The sequence below is a fragment of the Adiantum capillus-veneris genome, chromosome 2, assembly GCF_014529385.1.
Source record: "Adiantum capillus-veneris isolate H3 chromosome 2, ASM1452938v2, whole genome shotgun sequence".
Classification (NCBI taxonomy): domain Eukaryota; kingdom Viridiplantae; phylum Streptophyta; class Polypodiopsida; order Polypodiales; family Pteridaceae; genus Adiantum; species Adiantum capillus-veneris.
Window position 1 is genome coordinate 18,143,051 of NC_140932.1, and position 25,596 is coordinate 18,168,646.

At 44.1% G+C, this 25,596-nt stretch overlaps 1 protein-coding gene across 1 annotated transcript; it reads left to right on the plus strand.

The window, feature by feature from the left end:
- On the plus strand, nt 1-24,760 carry SYP32 (syntaxin of plants 32). Its single transcript, XM_086484035.1, has 5 exons — nt 1-602; nt 21,812-22,062; nt 22,157-22,329; nt 24,036-24,239; nt 24,315-24,760. The coding sequence occupies exons 1-5, from the start codon at nt 356-358 to the stop codon at nt 24,472-24,474; spliced, it is 1,035 nt and encodes a 344-aa protein (XP_086340161.1). The 5' UTR covers nt 1-355; the 3' UTR covers nt 24,475-24,760.
- The last annotated feature ends 836 nt before the right edge of the window (nt 24,761-25,596 follow it).

A 25,596-nucleotide genomic window follows, 5' to 3' on the forward strand; every position in this document is an offset into this window, starting at 1 on the left:
TGCTTTAGCGTACCCGACGTTTTTGAACTCACAACCTTGGGCTGTTGAAGTGTCACGCCTCAGATTACTGAGCTGCATTGATGTAGAAACAGGTAGGCTAGATTGCTGAGAGAGAGATCGACATAACAGATCTTGGATGCAGTGGGGGTGAAGGTTCAAGGCACCCCCAACTGCTCAACATCGTCTTCCTTCCCACAATAGTAGCAGCTCGTCATTTACTTCAGAGACTGCGTTTTCTCAGTGCATATATCCCCCCCCTCCCCCTCCCCCCTTTCCCCCTTTCTTTGCCGTTCCTTCCCTTCCCCGAGCGAACACATCAGCAAAAACACACGCAAGTCAGATTTGGGTTTTCAGGATGGCTCCATCTTCTTACCGCGATCGCACTACAGAGTTTTTAGCGATTGCAGATCGGGCAAGGAAGACACAGTCTGCCGTCTCCTCCTCCTCTTCTTTGGCCAATGGAAGCAATGAGCCTTCTTCCTCAACACGTCTGCTACCTCCACGCTCTACAGTCTCACTGCATTCTGAATTCAACAAAAGAGCCTCCAAGATTGGCCTTAGCATCCATCAAACCTCCCAGAAACTCTCCAAACTTGCCAAATGTGAGTCCTTTATTGTGATTTTGTTTCTGATGCACTTCAAATCTGTTTTCATTTCACCAAAGACTGACTAAAACACAGTAGATCAAAGTTTGTTCTCCAATGTTAGATTGGAGGGTAATACAAGCACATCAGGAATGATATTACTTGGTTTAGATTATTGTGGAGCTGCTTGCTGACAGCTATCTTTTGCATGTAATGCATTGGAGTTTGATGTGGTTGATTTGACAAGTCTTTACTCAAAATGGAAAGATTGACCCTGCTTGATCTTTGCCATCTAACTCATTGGTTGGCTGGTGGTGTCCTTGATGAGTGGATGTTTGGGACATCTGGTACAGTGCATGAAAAGGTGGGTCAGAACATTTGGTACTGAAGCCTTCATCAATGATCGACTCTGCTTGTTTCATACATGAATAATTGCAATGGGTTTCAAGGAAACCCCTTAGATTGTTTTCCAGGGGATTGTGGCGAGTTTTGTATCCCATTGTTGTAAATTATGCCTTTCCTAGGAAGATTCAAAGTCCATGATGTGGAAGCGTACAATGAGAAAGGGAGAGAGAAAGAGAGAGCGAGGTTGTGCTGCCAGATCAACCAACTGGGCAATGAATTAGTTGATTATACAATGGGGGCTAGGTGTGCTTATGTACTCCCCTCAACAAATTGCCCTACCCAAGACTTTGACAAATAAGTAAAATAAATACCTCAACCAAAATAAATATTGGGATCACATTGGGCCATTCACTTGAGATGCTATAACTTTAACACCCTCTCTGCAGCTCATAGTGGAAGACCGAGTCGATGAAGAAGCTACCATGGACACCCCAGCAGCAGTTCCCTACTGGATACACCTCGGATTTGCTACTACCAACCTGACACTTGAGAAGAATGCCATCTTGAGCACCAGTTGCCTCATGGAAAATTGAATTATAGACCACAGTATGTCCAAGAAATTAGAATCCCCATTTGTGAGCTGTGAACAAATCACCTCCAAACATTCCTAGAAAATGAACTTCTGGAACACATCCCGTCCATAATCCGGTCAACAACAATGGATTGGTGCGCATATCCATAGTGTTTTGTTTACTTCGCATTGGTTCCTTGCCATATGCTTGTGTCTTGAACTCCGACCCACGGGTTCAAACTGTTAGATTCTTCATCTCCAGATGCTTCGCACCCTGCCTACAGGCTTCACACACTTCACATGCACTGGCCCTTGGTTGTGGGTTGGCCACCCATACACCTGCTGGACAGGGATCTTTAGGCACTTTTAGGGTTTTGCTCAGCACTTTGCCCAGCCGGACCTATTCTGGTCCTTTTCCATTTTTCCCATATTCATGTGTATTTTTGTGCATTGTCCTTGGGGCTTCTGGTATACCCTACCTCCCCCTATTCTCCTATATATAGGAAGGGGGGGTGGGGGGGGGGGGAGACTGCACTCTCCTATTCATCTCGTCTTGTACACAGCAGTTTTGCCATCTGGAGTTACTGGGGCTTGCCAGCCTTTTCCATCTGTCTCTTGTGTGTCCATCGCCATTGTCTCTCCCTTTCTCCACCTTCCGCTGCCTACCTTGACATGGTATCAGAGCTCTAGGCTTGGATAAGCCTTCGCCTACACCTAGGAGGACCCTGCATAGGATTTCATTGGGAAGAATCACCTCAGATCCACTTGCGTTTTTTTCATGACTTGCGTTTTTGCTTGCAGCTAGCGTTGTTTTGTGGAGAGCCATCTTATTCTGCAAGCCTGTGCTCTCGCCCTCCCTCCCTCTACCTGATCGCCACCTGTTGCCTATCCCTTGCATCAGCGTTTTTGGCAGCCAGGCAGCCATCTGACTAGCGTTTTTGTTGCAGGACAGCTAGCCTTTTGGATCTGCGTTTTTCCTGCACTAGCGTTTATCAGCTAGCAGTCCTTTGGCCTTGCGTTTTTGGGCAAGACAGCTGCCTTTAGACCAGCGTTTTTTTACCTTTGCTTCAGCATTTCCTTCTCCCGATCTTGGACAGTCGGAGCCTCTTGCTCCTTGCCTCTTGGTCTTCCCGCTTGGAAGCTGAACAATTGTGACTATTGTTGGCGATTTCCCGATTACTTGTAGATTTTCAACCTGTTTTGGTGCTTTTACAGCCTCACCTTACACTCTCAGCATCCGGCATTCATCTCCTGACGTTTTTGCTCAAACCCCTGTGATGTTTCAAGCTCCCTTTTTTGCTGCGATTTCATGTTTGGACAGCATCTCGACTTGGCTTCATCGGCATCCCTTCAGGTTTCCGTTGCCTCTCCCGTCACTTGCCCTCTACTGGGCGGTCTTTTTGGCATTCTATCTGGCGTGGTTTTACGATCCTATCCTCACCTTCGCTTCTGATTTTTACACACTAGACTTCTTTGCTAATTTTGTGTTTGTACCTATGGCAACACTCCCAGTCATACCCATCTTTCCTCTCGACGAAAAGCTTGACGGCTCCAACTTTGTCATCTGGAAGATGAAGATCATGGTGATGCTCATGGAGTTTGACCTTTAGGATTGGCTTACCAATCCTACCAATGCCATGTGTCCCGGCCTTGCTCCTGCATCCGGTGCTCCTACATCGACATCATCAACTACCACTTCTTTTGTTGTTACACGTGTTGGCTCCTCATCTACTTCTTCTCACGGTACTGTTAGACTTACACCATTCTGTTGCTTCACAGGTCTAGGGCATGCATGTACGGCTAGTGTGCCTCCGGGCTGGCCACCCTTTGTATATGCATTTAGACTGCATTGTCCGGCTGCCCACTTCTGGGGCCAGCCGCCCACCTTGTCCGGGCGCCCTCATATTTCATTTATTTCTTGTTGGGTCGGGGGGGGGGGGGGGGGGGGGGGGATATTTTCCAAGCATTTGCCCTACCTCCCCTTGGGCACCTATTTATAGGGCCAAGGGGGTACTTCCATCATACTGATTGTACTAAGGGTCTCCTTAGTCTTCTGTTTTGGTAGTCATGGGGGGTTGATCGCCCCCTCTTCCACACACCACCGTTTCTCTCTCTCTCTCTCTCTCTCTCTCTCTCTCTCTCTCTCTCTTCCGTACACGCGCACTCACATGGTGTCAGCAGCTTCAGGCTCTCGATTATCCAAGGCGCATCTCCGCATCAGGTTCTTCCTCCCAAGGGATCACATCAGCCAACGTTTTTTCAGATCGAGCGTTTTTGCATGCTGCTGGCGTGTTTGCTCTGCAAGCCCAGATCTGCATCTCCCACTGCAGGTGCCACCCTCCTGGCAACAAATTGCACCCAGATCGGCACCAAATCTGCCTAGCATTTTTAGGCCAGATCTGCGTTTTTGGGACAGCTTGCATTTTTGGCCTTGCTGCGTTTTTTGGTTATTGCTGCGTTTTCAGCACAGGACAGGTTTTGCGCGTTGGGCCTAACCCACAGATCTTACCTCCTACCCGGCTTGGCATCCGGTGCTTTGCCAACTACAATCCTCTTCGTTTTCATCAGATTTTAGCCATTATACCATGCTGTTTTTTCTCTGTTTTCAGCTCACCGGGGTTGTGACATTGACTCACCACCCTTCCCATACTCATCTGCATCGCTTCGGACCCTGCCGGGAGCGTACGAGCACGCTGAAAATCGCTGGACAGCAGCGTTTTCATCACCTCGCAGTTAGTGTTTGCGTGGACAACCATAGTCACAAGGGACGCGTTCTGGGACGGGGCTCAAATGGATTTTTAGTGTAAAGAAGAGGGCGGGATGGAAAAGTGGGGACGGAAAAGTGTAAAAAGATGGCGTCCCTTGTTACTATGTGGACAACAACCACATGGTTTGTGTTTTTCACAGAGGATGAAGTTACCTCCTGCCAGGACAACATCCGGTGGTGGTTCGTGCGGTCTCTCAGTTGACTGTTGTAGTACACGGTATCTTCGACATTTGCTTGATCATCTACGGGCGTACGATCCTTGGGAGATCCATTCATTCCAGCCATCATTCGGCGGTTGCACACTCCAGAGGGGGTGGTGACTTGTGGTTTGCTATGGACACACCTATGCACTCATCATAGGAGTTCACACGAGATATGGCCATGCTCATGGCATATGGGATTTTGACATTCCCAAAGAGGACACCACCATCTTGGGTGGACAGACACTTACCACTTGACCTCGACACGTCAGATCACTTTTTTACATAGGAGCATCTACATGGACTTAGGAGAGTGTAAGGTGCAACGGTAGTGAATGTTAACTTTGCTCAAGATGAGTGCTCCGACTGTGCTCAAGGTTCCTTTTTACATACGGAAGGGAAAGCGTTCCGTTCCTTTAGTGAGAGAGTGCAATGGACACAAAGTGATGAACACTGTGAATGAAGGTGCATGAGACTGAGAGATAGAGAGAGAAGAATACGACACCAGAATGTTGTCAAAACCCTCCTCCGAAGGCCCCACTCTCTATGGCGAGAGCGGTCTACTATTGATTGCACAAATCTCTACAATGCTTTGGACTTGCCGACGATGTCGACGACGAGACGGGCTGAAATCTAAAAATGCTAATGGCTGAACTTTGCAAATCTTTATCTGCTGAATTCTATCTCTATGTCGGTGACGATGTCGATGGCGACGATGCAGCGATGACGCGCTGAAAACGCAGATGCTGAAATTTGCGTTTTCCGGGCTGAAACTGCAAACTTCGAAGGATCTGACTGTGCGGTAAGGATCTACTGCGGGGAGGTGAGATCTGCGAGGTTTGGGACTTCTCCTGCGGTGTCTAGCTGCTGAAAACTGAAAACGCTGATGCTAACTAAGGTTCTGTCGCGGAGAATATGCAAAACGCTGGATGTTTATGCTGATGCAAAAACGCAAGGGCTGGATGTTGTCTTGCTGTGGAAATCTGCTAACGCTAGGGCTGATATGCTATCCTGCTGTTGCCGGGGCTGATCTGCAATGCAAAACGCAAGGGCTGGTCTTGGTGACAAAAACGCTAGGCTTTGCAAATGACTGAAAAAGCTAGGTCTGTTGCGGAAAGGTGGTCTTTTTGAGAAGGTGTAAGGTGCAGCGGAATGAATGTTTGCGCTTTGCTCAAGATGAGTGCTCCAAACTGTGCTCAAGGTTCCTTTTGTTCTTATTGAAGGTAGAGCCTTCTGTTCTTCATGAGAGAATGCTATGATCACAAACAAAGTGAATGGACACTGCGCGTGCAAGTGTATGAGACTGAGAGATAGAGAGAGAAGAGAGATACGACACCAGAGACGTTGTAAAACCCTTCTCTGAAGGCCCCACTCTCGTTAGCGAGAGTAGTCTACTTGTGATTGCACAATCTGGTACAAATGGAATGCATGTAACTGATGCAAGTCTAGGCTATGTCGACGATGACGACGGGGATGACGAAGTCGACCTAAGGGCTGAAATCTGCAATCTTCCTACTGCTGTCCAAAAACGCTATGGGCTGAAATCTGCGACTAGTCCAAAAACGCTGATTTGGGGCTGTTTTCTATGGGTCTTTGTCGTTGAAAATCTGCAGGTTCAGGGCTGAAAACTGAGGTTCTTCAAGGCTGAAAACTGATGGTCTTCCGGGCTGAATCTGCTACATCTTTAGGGATGAACTTGTAGGTCTTCTAATGATGAAAAACGCTGCATTGCTGAATCTGCAAAGGTTGAATCTGGGACCAAAAACGCTAGAGGCTGAAGTTGGACCAAAAAGGCTAGAGAAGGTCTTGTGCTACTGAGGATGCTGATGCAAAAACGCTATCTGCTGGGGTCTTCTGGTGATCCTTGGTTGAAGGAAAACGCTAGGCTGTTGGGTTCCCGCGGTGAAGCTTGGAGATAGAAACGCCAGTGATGGGGATCTTTGTTTGGAGGGAATCCACCAAGGCTTGGTCTTGCTGAGAAGTTGCCTGTTGAGCAAGGTGCTCCCGTTGCCTCTTCTGCCAATTAGTGCTAGCTTAGGTTTGCTTATATACAAACTTACTCAATTTGCCCTACCTACTTTCCAACAAAAGTCACTTAAAAATAATAAGTGAAAAATATCAAAAATAGGTAAAATAGGCTAAATGCATTGGAAAATTCCCCTGAAGGATTCTGATGGGAATGCTTATGATCATGCTATGTGCAACCAGAGGATATGCATCTACACTAAGTGACTGGGTATGCACGGTCTACGAATAGACTCACAAAAGTGCCAGATCACTTCTGAATCTAGACGGACTGGACTGACTGAACCCTGATCATGCTGTAGCTTGTCCACGGACACATGGGGTTGGATGTGTCACGTGACATCCCCTCCTTTTCAAAGTGAGGTACTGGTACCGAACTGAATGGCGTCGAGGGAGATCGCCAATAGCATCCGGAATCTTGGAAGGGACTCTTCGCCGGCCCACTCTGATGTGTGGGTCGTGCGGTACTTGAACTTCATAAAGGTCTGCAACGCTTGCTTCTTTGGGCCTCGCCGAAAGCGACACAAAGTCTTCTGTGGCTCCTTCAATGCTTCAACTTCGTCTAGAGTCATGCTTCTTTCTTCTTCAAGAATCTCCATGGCGTCAACTTATTTTACACATGCCTTTTCTAAAAACATTTTTACGTTAATAATGTTTTGTTTTATCTAGTTTTGTTTTGTAGTAAACAAAGTGATTTAGTTTGTTTGTTTTTGTTTTTGTTTTCTTTTCTTGTGTCCCTTGCTTTTATAGTTTTATGAGTGCTTTATTCCCTCTTATAATTAGTAAGTTCAGACTATTTTGAACTTATGAAGGTATATATCTCCACGGTTGAAAATTCTTGAAACCACTTCCAACACAAAAACATGAACATACCTATTCCATGTGAAGTGACTGGAAAAAATCTCGTCTTTCTCAAAGACTGCGTATGCAATGTAGATGAACATAGAGACGAAATGCCAAATCGTTCACCACATACATGCGAACAATGAGGTCGAATCTTTCTCTTATGATCTAGAGCAATCAATTGTGGCAATTCACAACGGAAATGCCCATTCGTAGTGCTCATACTTTCATGTGCTCTTTCTACGAATGTGTCATGCCAAGGAAGAGACATGGAATGTGACTTACTTGAATGCATACTTTTTAGCTTTTCACGAACAATCCGCATACATTCGTGCTCATTCATGAGTGAAACGTGCTCAACGTACAATATGTCATGCCTAGGAAAAGGGATCACATAAAGACATTGACTAAAATACAGGAAACGATCACGAATGAAACACTCCAACAATGCGTGCGTATCAATGATACGAACACATAATACTTCCTGTGAGGGTTCTTTGGACCTAGGCTCGAGAGCCAAGATCGGTTTTTCCTGAATGATCGAATCGTCCTGTGGGGGTTCTTTGGACCTCGACTCAAAAGCCAAGATCGGTTCTTCGTGATTGATCGAATCTACAACGAGGTTAGCTTCGCTAGAAAAAGCATCCACTAACACCATCCTTGTGAACAATCACATCATCTTCATGCAACTCATCATGCTTGTGAGAAATCACATCTTGATCATGCAAATCATCATGCTTATGAGAAATCACATCTTGATCATGCAAATCATCATGCTCATCATTAACATCCAAATCATAATTCTTATCATTGTCAATCAAATCATCATGCAAATCATTGTCATCCAAATCCTGTGTCAAGCTTTGGAGAAGAAGAGACTGAGAGAGTCTCCTTCTCCTGAATCCTTTCAATCTTGTCCTGCATATTAGCAATGAGAGAGGGAGAATGAACAATGTCCTCTCCACGAATGACAATGGGAGAATCACTTTTGGCACGGAGAGAGAGTGTTAGCCTCCCAATCAATGAGAGGGTTAAGATCACGAAACCATCGAATGGCCAAAATCATATCACATCCTGAGAGAGGAGAGACAATAAATCTTCTAGTGAAGGCAGCCAAACAACACACCAAGACACTCCTTCGTGATGAGAGCGTTCATACTGGGAACAAAGCCAGAGACCTCGAGAGGAGATTTCTGACTAACTTCTAGGCGGGTTCTCTCAACACGAGAGGGACTGATCACATCATGCATACTACCTAGGTCAAACAATATGACAAAACGTTGCCCCGACACTTGACCATAACATTTAATGAGAGAATCATCAATGGGAGGGTCAAGAGAAACTTGGGGCACACTCGTGTTACCATTAATTGCATTGACAGAGGAAGTGGATTCTTTAGATTCATTCGATTCAAGCTTAGGACATGTTCTTTTTATGTGACCCTTAATGTGACAATGAAAACAACGGCCTTCCTTAGAATAAGTGCTTTGCTCTTCCGACGTGATGTATCCTCCTACAATTCCTTGTGCTACCTTTTCATCTGGAGTAATGTAAGGTGCAGCGGAATGAATGTTTGCGCTTTGCTCAAGATGAGTGCTCCGATTTGTGCTCAAGGTTCCTTTTGTTCTTATGGAAGGGAGAGCCTTGCATTCTTAATGAGAGAGTGCAATGATTACAAAGTGAATGGACATTGTGCGTGCAAGTGTATGAGACTGAGAGATAGAGAGAGAAGAGAGATATGACACCAGAGACGTTGTAAAACCCTCCTCCGAAGGCCCCACTCTCGTCTGCGAGAGTGGTCTACTTATGATTACACAAACTGGTACAAATGGTATGCATGAGACTGATGCAAGTCTAGGTTATGTCGACGATGACAACGGTGATGACGAAGTCGACCTAAGGACTGAAATGTGCAATCTTTTTACTGCTGTCCAAAAACGCTGTGGGCTGAAATCTGCTGCGGGTCCAAAAACGCTGATTTTGGGGCTGTTTCTGTGGTTCTTTGTTGCTGAAATTCTGCAGGATCAGCCAACATTTACAGTTTCAGCCCGCTGTTTTCAGATTTCAGCATCTGCGTTTTCAGCGCATCGTCGTCAAGTCGTAGTGATCACCATCCTCGCCGACACAGTGTCAGTATTCAGCGGAAAGTCAACGTTTTCCAGATTTCAGCATTTCAACCCTAGCGTTTTCAATTTTCAGCCCGTCCTCGTCGTCATCATTATTGTCGACGACATGGTCGGCAAGTCCATTGCATCTAGACCATTGTACCAAATTTCTGCAATCTATAGTAAAGACCTCTCTCGTCACAGAGAGGGGGGGCCCTTGTAGGAGGGTTTGAAAACCGTTTGGTGTTGTATTCTTCTCTCTCTCTTTTTCTCAATCTCAGCACTTTCACTCACAGTAGCATTCACTTTGTTTGTGATCACTACACTCTCTCCCTCTAAAGGAACGGAAGGCTCTCCTTTCCGTAAGTAAAAGGAATCCTTGAGCACAGTTCTGAGCACTCATCTTGAGCAATATCAACATTCACTTCCGCTGCTCCTTACAGATGGTCATCGGAAGAGCACCAATGAGCGGTACCACCTTCTGAGTCTGCCATGTGGCTAGCTCGGCCTCAAGTTCGCCACCCTGTGAATCAAAGTCAAAATCCATCTGCTTGAGGAATTCGGGATGGATGAAATTCTCGATAGCTCTTGGGTCAAAGAAGATTAGGGATTTCAAGCAGTGGATTTTGCCATAAGCCCTGCACAATTTGTTTGAACTTTCAAGATTAATGCCATAAATATCAGGGACATGTCCAATGGCAAGTCTAGCTCTCTTAGCCGGAGGTGGCCATGCGGGTTTATCTGCGGTCGAAGTTGGTGGTTGCTCCAAGGACGTCAAGGCTCTTTGAGGACATGATGTATGCCTTGTTTGAAAACATTCAAAGCATTGGCCTTCTTGTAAGAGGGTTTCTCATTGATGTTGTGTCAAACAAGGTCTTTGAGGTTGACTTTCACGAGATTCCTTGGGATTTGTTTGTTGTTGCTGGGAGTTTTGATTGTTTGTCTGAGTTTCTTCTGCTATAAACTCTAACTTCCCTTTCATAAGCTTGTAGCCGATTGCGGCATGGTCCATAAGATCTTGCATTTGTCGATATAGAAAGTATTCCTGTGAAGGTGATGGCAATCCAATAGTATTTTGCTCACAGTGGTCCTCCAAGGGAATCATTGTTGCTAAATTAGCTTTATCTGATAGAAAAATAATTCTAAATGAATTATTGGATTTATAAGTGAGAGGGTTTTCTCGCTTGAGACATCAGGAAAAATAATTCTAAACAAATTATTAGAATTATAAGTGAGAAGGTTTTTCTCAGTGGAGAGTCGGAGACATCCAAGTACAGATAATTCTAGTGCATCATTCAGAGTATTGACGGGAGCACTGTGAACGGGAATATCTTCAAGGCCACCAAGAACGGGTGCTTCTGATGCGTCACATTGGATGGGTGACAGGGAGCATCGGGAAGAAGTATTCGACCCTCTGGAACGGATATCTCTGATGCGTCATAGGATGGGTGACATAGAGCATCGCGAAGGAGATTGTACCGTATGTTTAGTGAGAAAAGACTAGGTGATGGGTATTCTTGATGTGTCACATGGTGGGTGATGGGGCATCGGAAAGGGAATATGCCATAGTCGGGAGGAAATTCCGGACTGTGTTAGAATTGTGCACAAGGATGAGCAAGCACTTGAATGAAGATGGATTTAGAGGAAACTTTGAGAAAAAAAGGATTCTTTCTAAGAAAGCAAGTCGCTTTTCGGGAAAGTAGATGCTTTTCCTTAAAGAGGTCTATGTTAGCATTGCATCTGTGCATGAGACAGCATCCAAGGATGTCTGGGTTGTGATTGTGTAAGCATTGTTTTCAGCTTATAAGGTTGTACTGAGTTTTTAGCAAGTTCGGACCATTTTTAAAAGAGGTCGGCTGTCCACTTCTTAAATAAAGCAGCAAAAACTAGGGGGCCCCACTTTTTCTCTCTTTTTAACAGGTGCAAAAGCGATTTCTCTCTCGCTAGCCCTAGGCGCCCCCACTCAGCCCTATTCTTGTCGGAAGGACCACCTCTATTTGCGCATGCTGCCAAGAGCTATAAAAGTAGAACCTCTCTCACTCTCAGGCACGAGAAGGGCCAGCGCTAAAGGAAGGAGGCGTTTGTTGCAGGTTTCAGCCACGCAAGAGATTGACGCCACCGGTGATGCCCTTGGTTGCCCTGAGTGTACCAGATGATGCCACGACCGAGTAGGTGAGTCATACTCACATGGGGACGGGGACAAATCCCAGGGACGAGGACGTGGCAAAACAGGGGACGAGGCAGGGGACGCGTGTTAAAAAAGCGTATACTAGACAACAGTAAGAGCACAAGATTGCAAAGAAAAAGTCGGTTTTGCAATCATAATACCAAAATATGACATGCGGTAAGAACACGAGGCGCACGTGCTGTGCACGTTGACATAGTGAAATTGTGATCAATCATTATACTCAAAGGGAAAACAGTAATGATGTACAAGTGAAGAGTGGATTAAGTAGAGTCTAGTGTGCAACATTGGCATATATGGGACCCTTACCTTGTCAAAATTCAAATCTGCCACCCCCTACCCACGTCCCGCCCGCTTGTGTCACCCGAGACCCGTGTCCCCTCTACACCCCATGTGAGGGACTCCTCTGCTGTCCCCGTCTCGTCTCACGTTCCTCGTCCCGTCCCCGCCAAAAAGCCTTCGGTCCCCAAGACCCCTGTGACTATGACTTGTTGATGTAATCCGTGACTCTTAACCAATCCCAATTTTCTCTGATCCCTTCCTCAAATTGTAGAGGAAAAAAATTTCTCGAAATACTCAGACTTGAATCGAATCCAAGTCTTTTCTTGAGCTCCTTGCAGAGCTTTGGTATACCACCAAGTACTCGCAGTCTCCTTGAGGAGCTTGGTCACATTCCTCACCTTTGACTCTTTGGAGAAAGTGCCAACGGCAAAGGCAACTTCAAACTATCGAATGAAAGTGGCGGCTTTCGGGACATCTCCCCTTCCGTCAAATCCTTCCCAAAATGACGGGATTTTCTTGGCTATGGTTCTGGACTCGGTGTTCATGGATATTTTGAAAGAGGAGTGAGGTGAAACAGTGGATGACAAGGAAAGTTCTTGCAGATTTCTTTGAAATGCAACAGAAGAATTTCTCTCACTTCTGGGTTCTGGAGGGTATCGAGCATTTTGCTCCTTGGATTCTCTAGGTTCTTGAGCATCATGCTCTTGTCGCTTCCTTAGAGAATCCCAAGTCTTGTCTGTTGGGTTAAAGGCCTAAATAACCCCTTTTGTACATTTTTATACTTTGTCTAGGTTCAATGAATCTGGACACATTTTTTAAAGGTCACTTGTAATAAAAGTGGGAAAACCCAAAACTCACTTATTGAGTTTTCCCCAAAAACGTGAGCTCTCTCTCTCTCCCTCTTCGTTCTGCTAGCGCTTCCCTTCTGTAGCACAGCGCCTCCGCTTCAAGCCTCAAGGCCTGCACATCTTCGCGTGCTCTATCACTTGCACACACCGTCGCGCGCTCATCAACTGGTATCAGAGCCTGATTAGGGTTTGCTCCCAAACCTGCAAACACTGATTTTCAGCCAAGGAGGTCAACTTTCACGTGAGATTTTGCAATTTCATCGCCAAAGGACTCGTCCCTGGACACTAGAGAGCTCCCGGCAAGTCAAATTGATCTAAAACAGGCTGATATTAGGTCAAAACCAGCAAATTACAGGTTATGACAGCAAAATACAGGTTTTGCAAATGATGTATTAAGGTGTGGGAACACTTTTGCTAAGTCCCCGCTACCCCGAAAACACTGAAATTGCCGAAAAACAGGTCCTAAAATAGGTGTTTTCAACAAATTTCAGATTTACGCAGGTTTTTGTAAGTGTTTTTATGATGCAACTACATTGGGGGAAGTGCAAATTGAAGCAATTTACGTACGTTTGACAAAGTTTGGCTATGTATGACCATTTGTGGCTCAATTACATACAATTTGATGCTACAAATTGGGGCTTTTGCTCTTACATGCTTCTAAAGACTGTGCATTAGCTTTACGTATGTTCTGTGAGGTTAAAAACAACTAAAATTGTTGTTTTTGAGCACAAATTCGCTCGCTGAAATTTCCTGCGCATAAATTTTAGAAATTGTTTTTTGTGTCTAAATCTACCTATTTTGCCCCAAATTGCTCCTGTGACCATTTGGAGCTGTAGTGCACACCTCAGTGAGGCTATACTCCGGTTTTTGTGCATTTTGCCCAAAAATTCAGCGTATTAGCCCTCTTATTTGTGCAACTATGGCCTCATCTTCTTCGGATGTGAAGAATCCCTTCGAGATTAGGAGGTTCGATGGAACAGGTTTCGATATTTGGAAAGACAGGATCCAGGGAATCCTATTCTTAAGGATTGTGAAGGGGCACTTGAATAGGTAAAGCCACAGAATATGACGGATGAAGCATGGGTGAGCCTGAACAGGAAGGTTGTTACGTACATTAAAATGGCCATGACCGATGAGACAATCATTGATGTGAAAGGTCTCACAAGTGCTTTTCATGTGTGGGAGAAGTTAAAGGGAATGTATGAGAATACAATGCCTGTCAACCAAGTGCATTTGATGCGAAAACTTGTTGGCATGCAACTAGATGAGTCCAAGAGCGCTGCAGAGCACTTGTCGTTGTTAGCAAGTACTTTGTCGCAGTTACAGGATTCAGGCTTGCCCCCTTTTGATGATAAGGTGAAAGCTATCTTCTTGCTTATGACCTTACCTGAGTCATGGGAAACATTGGTGGTTTCATTGTTGAATAACCCCAATTTGACCTTTGATGGTGTTAGGGGTTCTATCTTAAATGAGGAAATCAGGAGGAAAGCAAGTGGAGAGGGAGGCAGCTCTGCCAACATGGTTAGAGGCAGGACAGAGAAGAAGAATGTCTATGCACAAAGGAGTAAGAGTAAGAGTAAGGAAAGGGGAATGCCAGCAAAGGCAAGGGTGATGTGACTTGCTATCAGTGTGGCAGGAAAGGTCACAAGAAACCCGATTGCAGGTACTACAAAGCCGAGTTAGAACGGAAAAAGAATTGCGGAGACAAAAAGAAAGAGAAGAAGGAAGTCAAGACAGGTGCACAGGATAGCTCAAAGGACAAAGAGAAGGCCAATGTGGCTTCTAGTGTTATGATTGAGGAGCTGTCAGATGTAGAGGACATCTTGTGTGCCACTTTGTCAAATGATGATGCTTATGACTTTGATGCCTCTCTTAATGTTCATTCACAGGACATGCAGATCACCAAGAGTGATCTTATTGATGCTTTGTTGACTGTCAATGATGCATTATCTCAAACTTGGATCGTTGATTCCGATGCTTCATTTCATGTGACTCCTATCAAGGAGTGTTTCTCTACTTTTGATGCAGGCAAGCGTGGCCATGTATACCTTGGAAACAATCATGCATGTTCCATTGAGGGTATTGACACTGTGCATCTCTCCATAGATGGCACAAATGAGCTTGCCTTGCATGATGTTAGATATGTGCCGGGAATCAAGAAGAGTCTGCTTTCTGTTGGTCAGATGGATATGCATGGTTACAGCATCTTGTTTGAGAGAGGTCATGGAAAATGACTAAAGGCTCAAGGCTGATTGTAAAGGGCACAAAGAAAGGGACACTTTACTGCATGCATGGAAAGGCCGTGTTGGGCAAGTTTATTGCATTGGCTGAAATTAACTCTCACATGGAGTTGTGGCACAAGAGGCTTGGCCATATGAGCCAAAAGGGCCTTTCTAAACTTTGTACTTTGAACAAGCTTGATGCTAAAGGCACAAAGCTTGACTTTTGTAATGAATGTCAATATGGCAAGCTAGTAAAGCGTTCTTATTACTCTGGTGTCTCTCGTAAATCTTGTGTGCTTGATCTTGTACATTCTGATGTATGTAGCATGCCTACTAAGTCTATGGGAGGTGCATGCTATTTTGTCTCCTTTGTTGATGATCATTTTAGAAAAATTTGGGTTTATTTGCTTAAATCTAAGGATGAAGCCTTTGCTGCGTTTAAGAGATTTCATGCAATTGTGACCACCCAAACAGGTAGAAAGCTAAAATGCTTGCATACAGACAATGGGAGGGAGTTCACAAGTGTTGAATTTAACAAATTTTGTGAAAATTTGGGCATTGAGAGGGAGCTTACTTTGCCATAGAGCCCCTCTTCTAATGGTGTGCTGAAAGATTCAATAGAACACTTTGTGAGAGGGTGAGATGCATGCTGTCCACAGCTAATCTCTCTCATGGATTTTGGGGAGAAGCTTTGAAAACTGTAGTGCATATATGCAATCGATCCCCTCACATGTCTTTGAAAGGTGACATCCCTGAAGAGGTTTGGTCTGGCAAGCCTGCTTCTTATGATCACTTACGCATTTTTGGTTGCGAGGCTTTTGTGCATGTCAGACCCGAGTTGAGGAGTAAATGAGATGCCAAATCCATTAAAGGCCTTTTCATGGGATATGGTGAAGAAGGCGAAATGGGTTACAGGATTTGGTTACCTCAACTCAAAAGGGTGTTACGCAGTCGGGATGTTGTTTTTAATGAGGCAAGGGTGCTTCAAAATAATTGTGCCTCAAAGCATGGCCATAAAAGGGTCAAATTTCAGCATGAACAGCCACCTGTTAGGCCTATTTTTGACCCTAAGGATGCACCACATATGGCTGAAAATGTAGATGATCCAGTGGTGTTTAAGCCAGATGATATTGGGCTAAATTGAGGCTCCTGAAGGGCATTTGCAGCCACGAAACAATGCTGAAAATGGTGCTGAAAGTGATGTACAGCAGCCCATTGTTGATGATTTTATTATGCCACCTGATGTAGACCCATTACCGGATAATGTGGATCATTGGGTGAGGTGGTCTACTCGTCCAAGACGGACTGTGAGTAGATATGATCCCTCTTTGCATTACATTATGTTGATAGATGAGGGAGAGCCTCTTACGTATAAAGAGGCAAAGACATGTGAGTCAAGCAGTAAGTGGGAGTTTGCAATGCAAGAGGAAATGATATCCTTGTATGCAAATGATACTTGGGATCTTGTGCCATTTCCTAAAGGGAGAAATGCTCTTCCTAACAAATGGGTATACAAGATTAAGGTTGTGGATGAAAAACCCAAGTACAAGGCAAGATTGGTTGCAAAAGGATATGCATAGAAAGAAGGAATTGATTTTCAAGAAATCTTTTGTCCCGTTGTAAAGCTTACAACTTTACGTGTCCTTTTTGCTCTCGTTGCGGTGCTTGATTTGGAATTGAATCAAATGGATGTAAAGACATCGTTTTTGCACGGTGACATTGAAGAGGACATATACATGAAACAACCTGAAGGTTTTGTAGTTCCTACACGTGAGGAACTTGTATGCAAACTGAAAAGGGCTCTGTATGGTTTGAGATAATCATCACGGCAGTGGTATAAGAAGTTTGACACTTTTATGCTGTCTCAAGGCTTTAAACGCAGCCATGTAGATCATTGTTTGTATACGAAAAGGGATGAAGATGGTAGTCCCATCATACTTGTTCTCCATGTTGATGACATGCTGCTTGCCGGGAAACATAAGACTAGTCTTGATGCTCTGAATCGTAAGCTAAATTCAACATTTGCTATGAAGGATTTGGGTGATGCAGAGCATATTTTGGGCATGCGTATTAAAAGAGAGAGAAAGCTGAAATTGTTGTTTTTATCTCAAGAAAGGTACATTGCAAAAGTACTTGACATGTTTAATATGGCTGATGCTAAGCCTCTTGGAGTACCTTTACCTCCATACACTACGCTTAGCAAAGGAGATTGCCCAAAGGATGAGGTGGTATTGAAAGCAATGAAGGGAATCCCTTATGCATCGGCTTGTGGTTCTCTTATGTATGCTATGGTTGCCACTCGTCCCGACATTGCTTATGCAGTGGGAGTTGTTAGTCGATACCTGTCGAATCCTGGCAAAGCGCATTGGGAAGCTGTCAAATGCATTCTGAGATATTTGAAAGGTACACAATCAAAGTGTATCTGTTATGGCAAAAGTGACTTAAAGTTGCAGGGATATTGTGATGCAAACATGGCAGTTGACATGGATACCAGGAAATCTACCAGTGGATATGTATTTGCCATTGCTGGTGGTGCAGTCTCTTGGTGTTGTAGGTTACGGAAAATTGTGGCATTGAGTACTACTGAGACTGAATATATTTCAGCCACAGAGGCTTCAAAAGAGGCCATTTGGTTGGGCAGACTTGCAAAAGAACTTGGCATGCCTGCTTATACACTCGTGTTGGGTTGTGATAGCCAGAGTGCTGTCTATTTAGCCAAAAATGCCATGTTTCATGCGCGTACCAAACACATAGATGTGCGGTACCACTTCATACGACAGGTATTGGAGGATGGTCTAGTTAGCTTGACTAAGATCCATACACAGGATAACCTTGCAGATGTTCTCACCAAGAGTCTTGCTAAGGCTCAACATGAGCATTGCATACAGCTGGTGGGAGTTGGTTAACTTAAAGGCGTCATTTATGCCTTTAAGTGGGAGGTTGTTGGGTTAAAGGCCTAAATAACCCCTTTTTGTACATTTTTATACTTTGTCCAGGTTCATATTGAACCTGGACACATTTTTTAAAGGTCACTTATAATAAAAGTGGGAAAACCCAAAACTCACTTATTGAGTTTTCCCCAAAAACGTGAGCTCTCTCTCTCTCCCTCTTCGTTCTGCTAGCGCTTCCCTTCTGCAGCACAGTGCCTCCGCTTCAAGCCTCAAGGCCTGCACATCTTCGCGTGCTCTATCACTTGCACACACCGTCGTGCGCTCATCATTGTCGACTTCTTGTAGAGAGAATTTTTTTTCCAACTTTGCAAGCGCTTCCTGTATGTCTTAAAGTTTCGCCTGCTTGCTTCTCTCTTGGCTTGTCATGGCTTTTTCGTGTATCTTCCAAGAGTCGTCGTCCTTTACAAAGAAAGAAAGGAGACCATGCTTTAATACCACTGTCACAAACGGGAGCTCATAACAATTTAAAATATATTCGGATAAATAGAATTTATCACTTGATACTGAAGCCAATTGATATAGAGAGAAAGAGTGAGAAGATCGACACAATATTGCGGATCAGAAGATGGGCTGGCCCCCTCGTAAAAGTATCTTTATTAGTGGGGAGAAGTCTATACAAGCACTTGAACCGAACGTATTACCACGCTCGTTCTAGAATCAGACTCGATGGCACTCGGAAGCGTGAGCTTCCTATTCCTAAGACCCTATTCCAAGGAACTTCCGTTCCTTATTCCGAATCCTCGAGAACCAAGGTTCTCGCCTTTGGATCTCACCCTCTAGACTCGGAGCATGGCATCCCTACAACTCTTTCCTCGACTCTACTCCGAGAGTCCTCTTCTTGCAGAACAACTTTGCTTCCTTGGATGCGAAGTCCTTCCTTGGGAATCTCAACTTTCGGATCCCAACTCGGGAGTCTACCGCTCTCAGATCCGTGGATCTACTCCCAAACTTAGGGTGCCAAAACCCTTGGGGCTGATGTGGCTCTAGTTCCTCAGAGTGCTTTTTTCTCTTTCAAAGGGTCGTGCCTTCCTCTACTCCTACTCCCTCGCACTCCTGCAAACAAACACTCAAAGATTAAAGCATGAAAATGTTACCTTTGAAGTCTCGACACTCGGAACGCAACTTGGTTCTCAAAAAAGCTACTTCGCGGAAGAGATCTCTTTGCAAAGAACCTTCTCTTCCAATCCCACACATAGAAGAGGTGTGTTCTCGGGTTCCTTCTTGTAAATCAGCCCCGTCTGCGACCTTTATGGGCTGAAAACAGAGAAAAACAGAAACTCACTCTCCGTAGGAGCTTCTTCGCCAGGTAGGTATTGGTCCACTCTTTCCAAGGTGGCTCCATTCTTGAACCGCTCTAAGGAAGATGAAGAAATTCAACGAAGGATTTATACCTGAACTTCATAGACGCATGCAGATATATCCGCAAGATACTTTGCAGCGGATGGTGGAGTCAGCCATGCAAGCTGAAAGCGTACACTTTAGTGTACGAAGAATCTAGTCCCCACAGTGGGATAGGAACCATTGAATGCGGAAACAAAAAATTTATTACCTCTCCTCCAAGGATATGTTGCTATCCGGAGAAAGTTATGGAGTAAGAAATTCAATCTAACTCCTTAGGTTCCTCAACATTAAGTGAGTCATCTCTACCATACTCGAGGACGGGTTCATGCAGCGACCACGCTATATGGACACCTACATGCCACAGCTCACAGGTGGCGATTGGTGAGCTCAGAGTATCATCACATAAACTAGAGATAGAGGTGGGGTGAGCTCATGACATTCCCAGGGAAGAAATGAAATGAAATGAAATGTTATATTAACGTCTTCAAAAGGCCAAATGACCTATGAGACCAAAAAGTTACAACAGGGTGAATCTGATACAATGTCTGAGCAACAAAAACAAGGTCGTCTAAAGTAGACGAGGGCACTGCCCATAGTGGCACAATAAAAAAATAATATCCTGCGCAAGAGTGAGGAGCTTGGTGACAAGACGGCATGACGAAGGAGAAGAGCTGCAGAACGCGAGAAGCTGCTGGTTGATTATACTTCACACGCCCAAATTCTACCTCGTTGACCCCAGAATTAGTTAATTCCTTGCATGCAAGCCACACAAAAAAAAAAAAAACACTCTCACACACCAGTTTTTCATTGGCCAAAGCCCCTATGGCCATGGAGACAAATTTCCTCCCCTTAGACCCTGCCTTAACGGCAGTGCCAATAAAAAGAAAAGGTATTGAGATGGAATTGTGTAGGATATGAGTAGGGGGGGGTGAAAGTAGTGGATGAGGGCTAATATAACACACTGTGGGTATGTGTGTGGTACAAGATGAGCAGGGTGTACAATCCTAAGAAGAGAGAGTCTGTCGAATATGCGGAGAGGAGATGGAGAGTGAGAAGCATTTTGTTTGTAGATGCAGATCTTATGATGATATTAGAGGCAGATTCGAGTCATTATTCAGAGGACAGACTACCTTGTGTGAGATCGTGCACTCTCGAGATTAGAGACAGTTGGGGCGCTACCTGCTAGAGATACAGAGGCATTTGCAGCCACATACAGAGACACAGATGTTGGGGGGGGGAGGGGGACAATCACAGCTTACAGGTCTTTTCCAGAGGACCACACCTCATCGACTCCCAGATGCACCGAGGGGAGTGACTCTCCAACAGGCTGAGATGAGCCGGGCCAGACGGCGTCCGCATGTTACCGGATGCCTGGCCCCATGACTCCACCACAAACAGATCGAGGAGATCCAGACCTGAGAGTGCTAGGTGCTGAGGAGAGATGAGCCCAGATGATGGCTCACTGAGCTGCGTCCCATGTACCACATTCTACACCCTCCTATTAGCACAGGATAGAGCTAGCTAGCTTGATGCATCTGCGTGGTTGTACTACCCTGAGCATAGACATGCACACATCCCTAGTAGTAGAGTTGCCCCCCCCCAAAAAAAAAAAAAAAAAAAAAAACAATAGATCCCATCATACACCAAGGTTTTCTCTTTATTTTGTACTAGTTTGGATTGTTTGTCTTTTCTGATAGATGGAAGACACACACACACACATGTATACTTGATTTGTCTCATAGACCAACTTCGGCCTCACATAGACGTTAAAAAATCTTTCTTTCTTTCTTTCTTTCTTTCTTTCTGGCTCCCACACAGCATCGAATCACCCTCCAGAGAACAGAGACACTCATCCAGCAGGAGACAAAGAGGACCTGGTTTTTGGATACCCTCTCTCTACCAGTGAGAAACGACAAGGACCAGAGACTAGGTCCATCGGGAGATTGCAGAGCGCCTGATCAGACCCAGTCATACTCTTCAGTGAGTTGATGACGCCCCCATCTTTGATGTACACCCCAGTATAGTACAGCTTCAGACCCAGTCACACTCTTCAGTGAGTGGATGATGCCCTCACCTTTGATGTATACCACCACATCCTCAGTATAGTACAGGATGGAGCTAGCTAGACTGCATATCAAAGGCTACACTCATGGCTTTTTTAGGACCTTGACAGTAGCAATAGTATTCTCTCTTTGTTTGGCTAGTTCTGAACTGGCAATTTGCGAGGAAAGTTAGTGTAAATAATTTTGTTGAAGGATTGAAACAAACCGGTGCTTGCTACACATGAAGTACAGCTCAATTTTTTTTCTTTAGATTAGTAATTTAGCACTCTAGCATAAACTTTGAAGTTCTTGTCTTCATGCCACACAGTTCCCACTCCATGCGTTTCAGGATTTCAAGAACTTTTTTGAAGATATTTACAGAAGCTTATAGACTTCCTTATGTTGTCTGCATGGTCGCATGTTGTTTGACTTGATGTTTTGATTCTTTGAAATGGCATCAAGTTGTCAGGCTAATGTTTGAAGTATCCTTTTTAATTCAGTGGCCAAGCGGACGTCCATGTTTGATGATCCAGCTGTTGAGATTCAAGAGCTCACAGCGGTGATAAAAGAGGACATAACAGCTTTAAATGCAGCAATATCAGATCTTCAAACTCTTTGCAGCTCTCATAATGAGACTAGCAACCAGTCGAAGCAAAGCAGTGATCATTCCATGACAGTGGTTGATAATTTAAAAAGCAGATTAATGAACACCACAAAGGAGTTTAAGGAGGTTCTAACACTGCGAACTGAGGTTTGTTTCTCATTTTCTATTCCACTGGCAGGAACTTAAAAGTTTGTGTAGTTCTTATAAATATTAAGATTGTATTGGGACATGTCTTTCTCAGAACTTGAAGGTTCATGAAAATAGGAGACAGCTCTTTTCTGCAAATACGTCCAAGGAGAAGAATCCATTTGTCCGTCAAAGACCTCTTGCTTTTGGCAACAAGTCGGAAGCGTCAACTAGTGCCACACCTTGGGCCAATGGGGCAGCTTCTCCATTGCCACTTTCCAATCCGAGGTTAGGGTTTGCGAGCTCTTTAAACTTATGAAGATACACTTTTTTAACTGTTGGTATGTGTATATCGCGTAGATCATGTTTTTGTAACCAAGGCAAAGACAGGCAAGAAAATTTCTCCCTCAGGCAGTCTTAAACTTCATGCGTAACCGTAGGCATGAAATTTCATGATGCTTTCTATAGGTTTAGTGGGCCTCAAATGACATCTTGCACTGAAAACTTGGGTTTTGCATTCAATTTTGCACTGCCCTGGGTGGATGGACCTCCCCCAATTTTGATAAGGCTTGTTCACAAGCAGAGTACACAAGGAATAGCATTGCAGTGACATAATTGTTTGGTCTTTTTCTTAGAAAAGTGTGGGAAAGTCTTTGAAAGTCTGTTATTAGAATCTTTGAAAGTCTGTGCTCACTGGTGTTGAAATTTTGAGCACGATTTGCACAGAATAGGTTAAATATGAAATAGGAACATATGGTTTTACGCAGTCAAGGTAGTAATAAATGAGGTAAATAGGCACCAAACTTAGACTTAATCCCAGCTCCTATTTTGCATATGCTACAGCCTCTGTAAATGATTATCGTGCAAGATGTTTTGTTTCTGGTAAGAGGCAGTCAAGTTGGTGAACCCTGGTGATAAAGTTGCTGTAGTCTTGCATGAAAAATGTGTGAGCTTTTACCTTGTCATGAGATTCTTTTCACAAACATTAGCATACGCCTCCTCCATTCACTTATTTCTCGCACCTGGAAGCGCACAAGAAGAGGCTCGCGTTTTGTCTTCTTAAACCTATTGTTTTGATGTTTTGATTGCTTTGGGTTCCTTCAGCTGAATCCTGATAAAATGAATTTAGAGGAAAACACACAGTTAAATCCTATCATTGCCTCAAAAGACTATAGGTGGGCAGTTCTGACATCGAGGCTCCATGCCAAGGTAGTGGTTCGCCACTGGCAGAGCAATTTCAAACATTATTATAGTATTTAGTCAATATTACGCATGATGTAACTGTTGGTGATTATGGTCTTGTTGATGACTAGCTTGAGTTTATTAGCTGCATTTTCTGTAAAGAGACTTTGCTAGGTGTATATAAACTTTCATTTTTAGAAAATTGAGTAGCAAAGCCTAGGAGACGTGTTGTGAATGTTGTGCATCTGATCACAGGCTGGATTTGCAGCTCACTTTCAACTGTCGTTTCAGAAAGCATGTTAATAAAGGCTAATAGATGTTCTATGACATCTGACCATTGGCTGGATTTGCAACTCACTTGAGTGCTGGATGTGTAATAGGGTCGAGTATTTGATTGGTTGTACAGGTACACTTAGGGTGGCTGATGCTAGCAAAGGACCGATTGCTTGTTTTGTAGAACACTAGGCGATTGTACAGAACTATGATCACTATCTTGTGATTCGTAGTCCGCGTCATACCTTACCTTTCTTTGGGTGTAGCTGGAGAGAATTTGTGCTTTTTGCATGTGATAAGAGTAGATCCATGAGTTGACAAAGGATGTGTTAAGTAAACCAGAGACATGGGTATGAAAGAACTAGTACAAAAATTGTTGGATCTGGGCACTCTTGGCATTTGTTTCTTTTGCTTTTACCCAGTTTCACTGGATGAAATGGTAGTCAATGTCTGGTTGTATAAATATCAATATTGTTCAGAATGAAGTTGCATAATCTTTGTATAAAGATTTACCGACCTCATGAGATATGCTGTCGCAGACGAGGCAGAAATGAAGAAAATGTAGCAACTTCAAGCTCTTTTGCTATGCAACAACAGCAACAGCAGATGGTTCCGTTACAAGATAGCTACATGCAGAGCCGTGCAGAGGCTCTACAAAATGTTGAATCCACAATTATGGAGTTGGGCAGCATTTTTACGCAACTTGCAACCATGGTAGCTCAGCAGGGAGAAATTGCTCTCAGGTAGTTACTCTCTTGTTGCATCAAATGGTAGAAATACTGTAAGTTTGTCTCTTACTTTGCTCTTCTTCTCTGCAGGATCGATGAGAACATGGATGAGACCCTGGGCAATGTGGAGGGAGCTCAAGGAGCCTTGTTGAAGTACTTGAATCGCATCTCGTCCAACCGCTGGCTTATTTTGAAGATTTTCTTTGTCTTGATTGTGTTTCTGTTGATATTCGTTGTCTTCGTCGCTTAATCATGTATAAGTGCTCTTAGGGCCAACAGGCTAGCGATAGCCATGTACCCTTTTTGCGGCCATGGTTCTATAAGCCTTCCTGATTCTTTTGTGCCTAAGTGATATCTTCTTTGAGCATATGGGATGAAAAATCTCATGTAACCTTGTGAAAAATATATAGACAGAGTTGTCTATGCGGCATCCGTGTTCTAAAGTGTGCTGCCAAGGATTGGACCTTGGAAAGCTGAGCCGATTCTGCGCTTGTGGATCCTGCTCGTCATATATGAAGTCGATTTTTGTTGGACCACATTCTGCAGTTTTAAGCATTCAATGATTTGCAGGCAGATAAATTTTCTGTGCGTAATGCTTGGATGCTTCAACACTACGCTTGATTTACTGTTTCAAACTGAGTGAGAATCAAGTGTGTGCTATCTGCAAACGCCATCCTGGTATGGCTAATGGTTGCTGAGTTGAAGCTGAGGAATTGGTTTTAAGTACAAGTTAAGGTATTTGATGGGGCACATAGATTTCCCGAGTTCTATTCCGGATGGCATTGATTTCAAGCTTTTTGATCGTCTTTTAGAAGATTGTAAACTGTTAAACGATTTGAAGGTTTTGCCTTGTGACCATTGGTTATAAACGATCAATACGTCCCCATTGGCAAACATGGTGCTTGGATCTAGTGGTAACTCCACAATTATAATTGTGTGTAATTGACACGATCAGACTCTTTGGCAGTTCGATCAGTAAATGTAATATTTTACACTTCCATTTAAAAACTAATTTGCAGGCCCCTTGCCAGGCATGATGAGGCCAGTATGTTTCTCACTTGCTCCAATACTCTTGGTAGTATCACACATAATTGACATGAATAAGATATGTTTCACTCAATAAAGTTTACATAGTTTGAGAGCCCAGTAGTTTGTGGCATTTTGTGTTTATTCACAATGAGACATAAAGATCTGCACTACGCCACCACCATCATAAATTTTAAGTTTTGGGGCACTGAAGTGAATCTCGCTGAGCACTAAGGGCATTTTGTGTGCACTATAAATGGTACTTGATTACCTTTCTGAATAGAAGAGGTAAATTGTGGAACGTTGTCTTAAGTTTCAATTATGTGACCAATATTGGTAATCCTCT

Coding starts and splice junctions, on each gene's coding strand:
- SYP32 (XM_086484035.1), top strand. CDS start 356: ATGGCTCCATCTTCTTACCGCGATCGCACTACAGAGTTTTTAGCGATT. Junction 603..21,811: donor ACTCTCCAAACTTGCCAAAT/GTGAGTCCTTTA, acceptor TTTTTAATTCAG/TGGCCAAGCGGACGTCCATG. Junction 22,330..24,035: donor TTGCCACTTTCCAATCCGAG/GTTAGGGTTTGC, acceptor ATGCTGTCGCAG/ACGAGGCAGAAATGAAGAAA.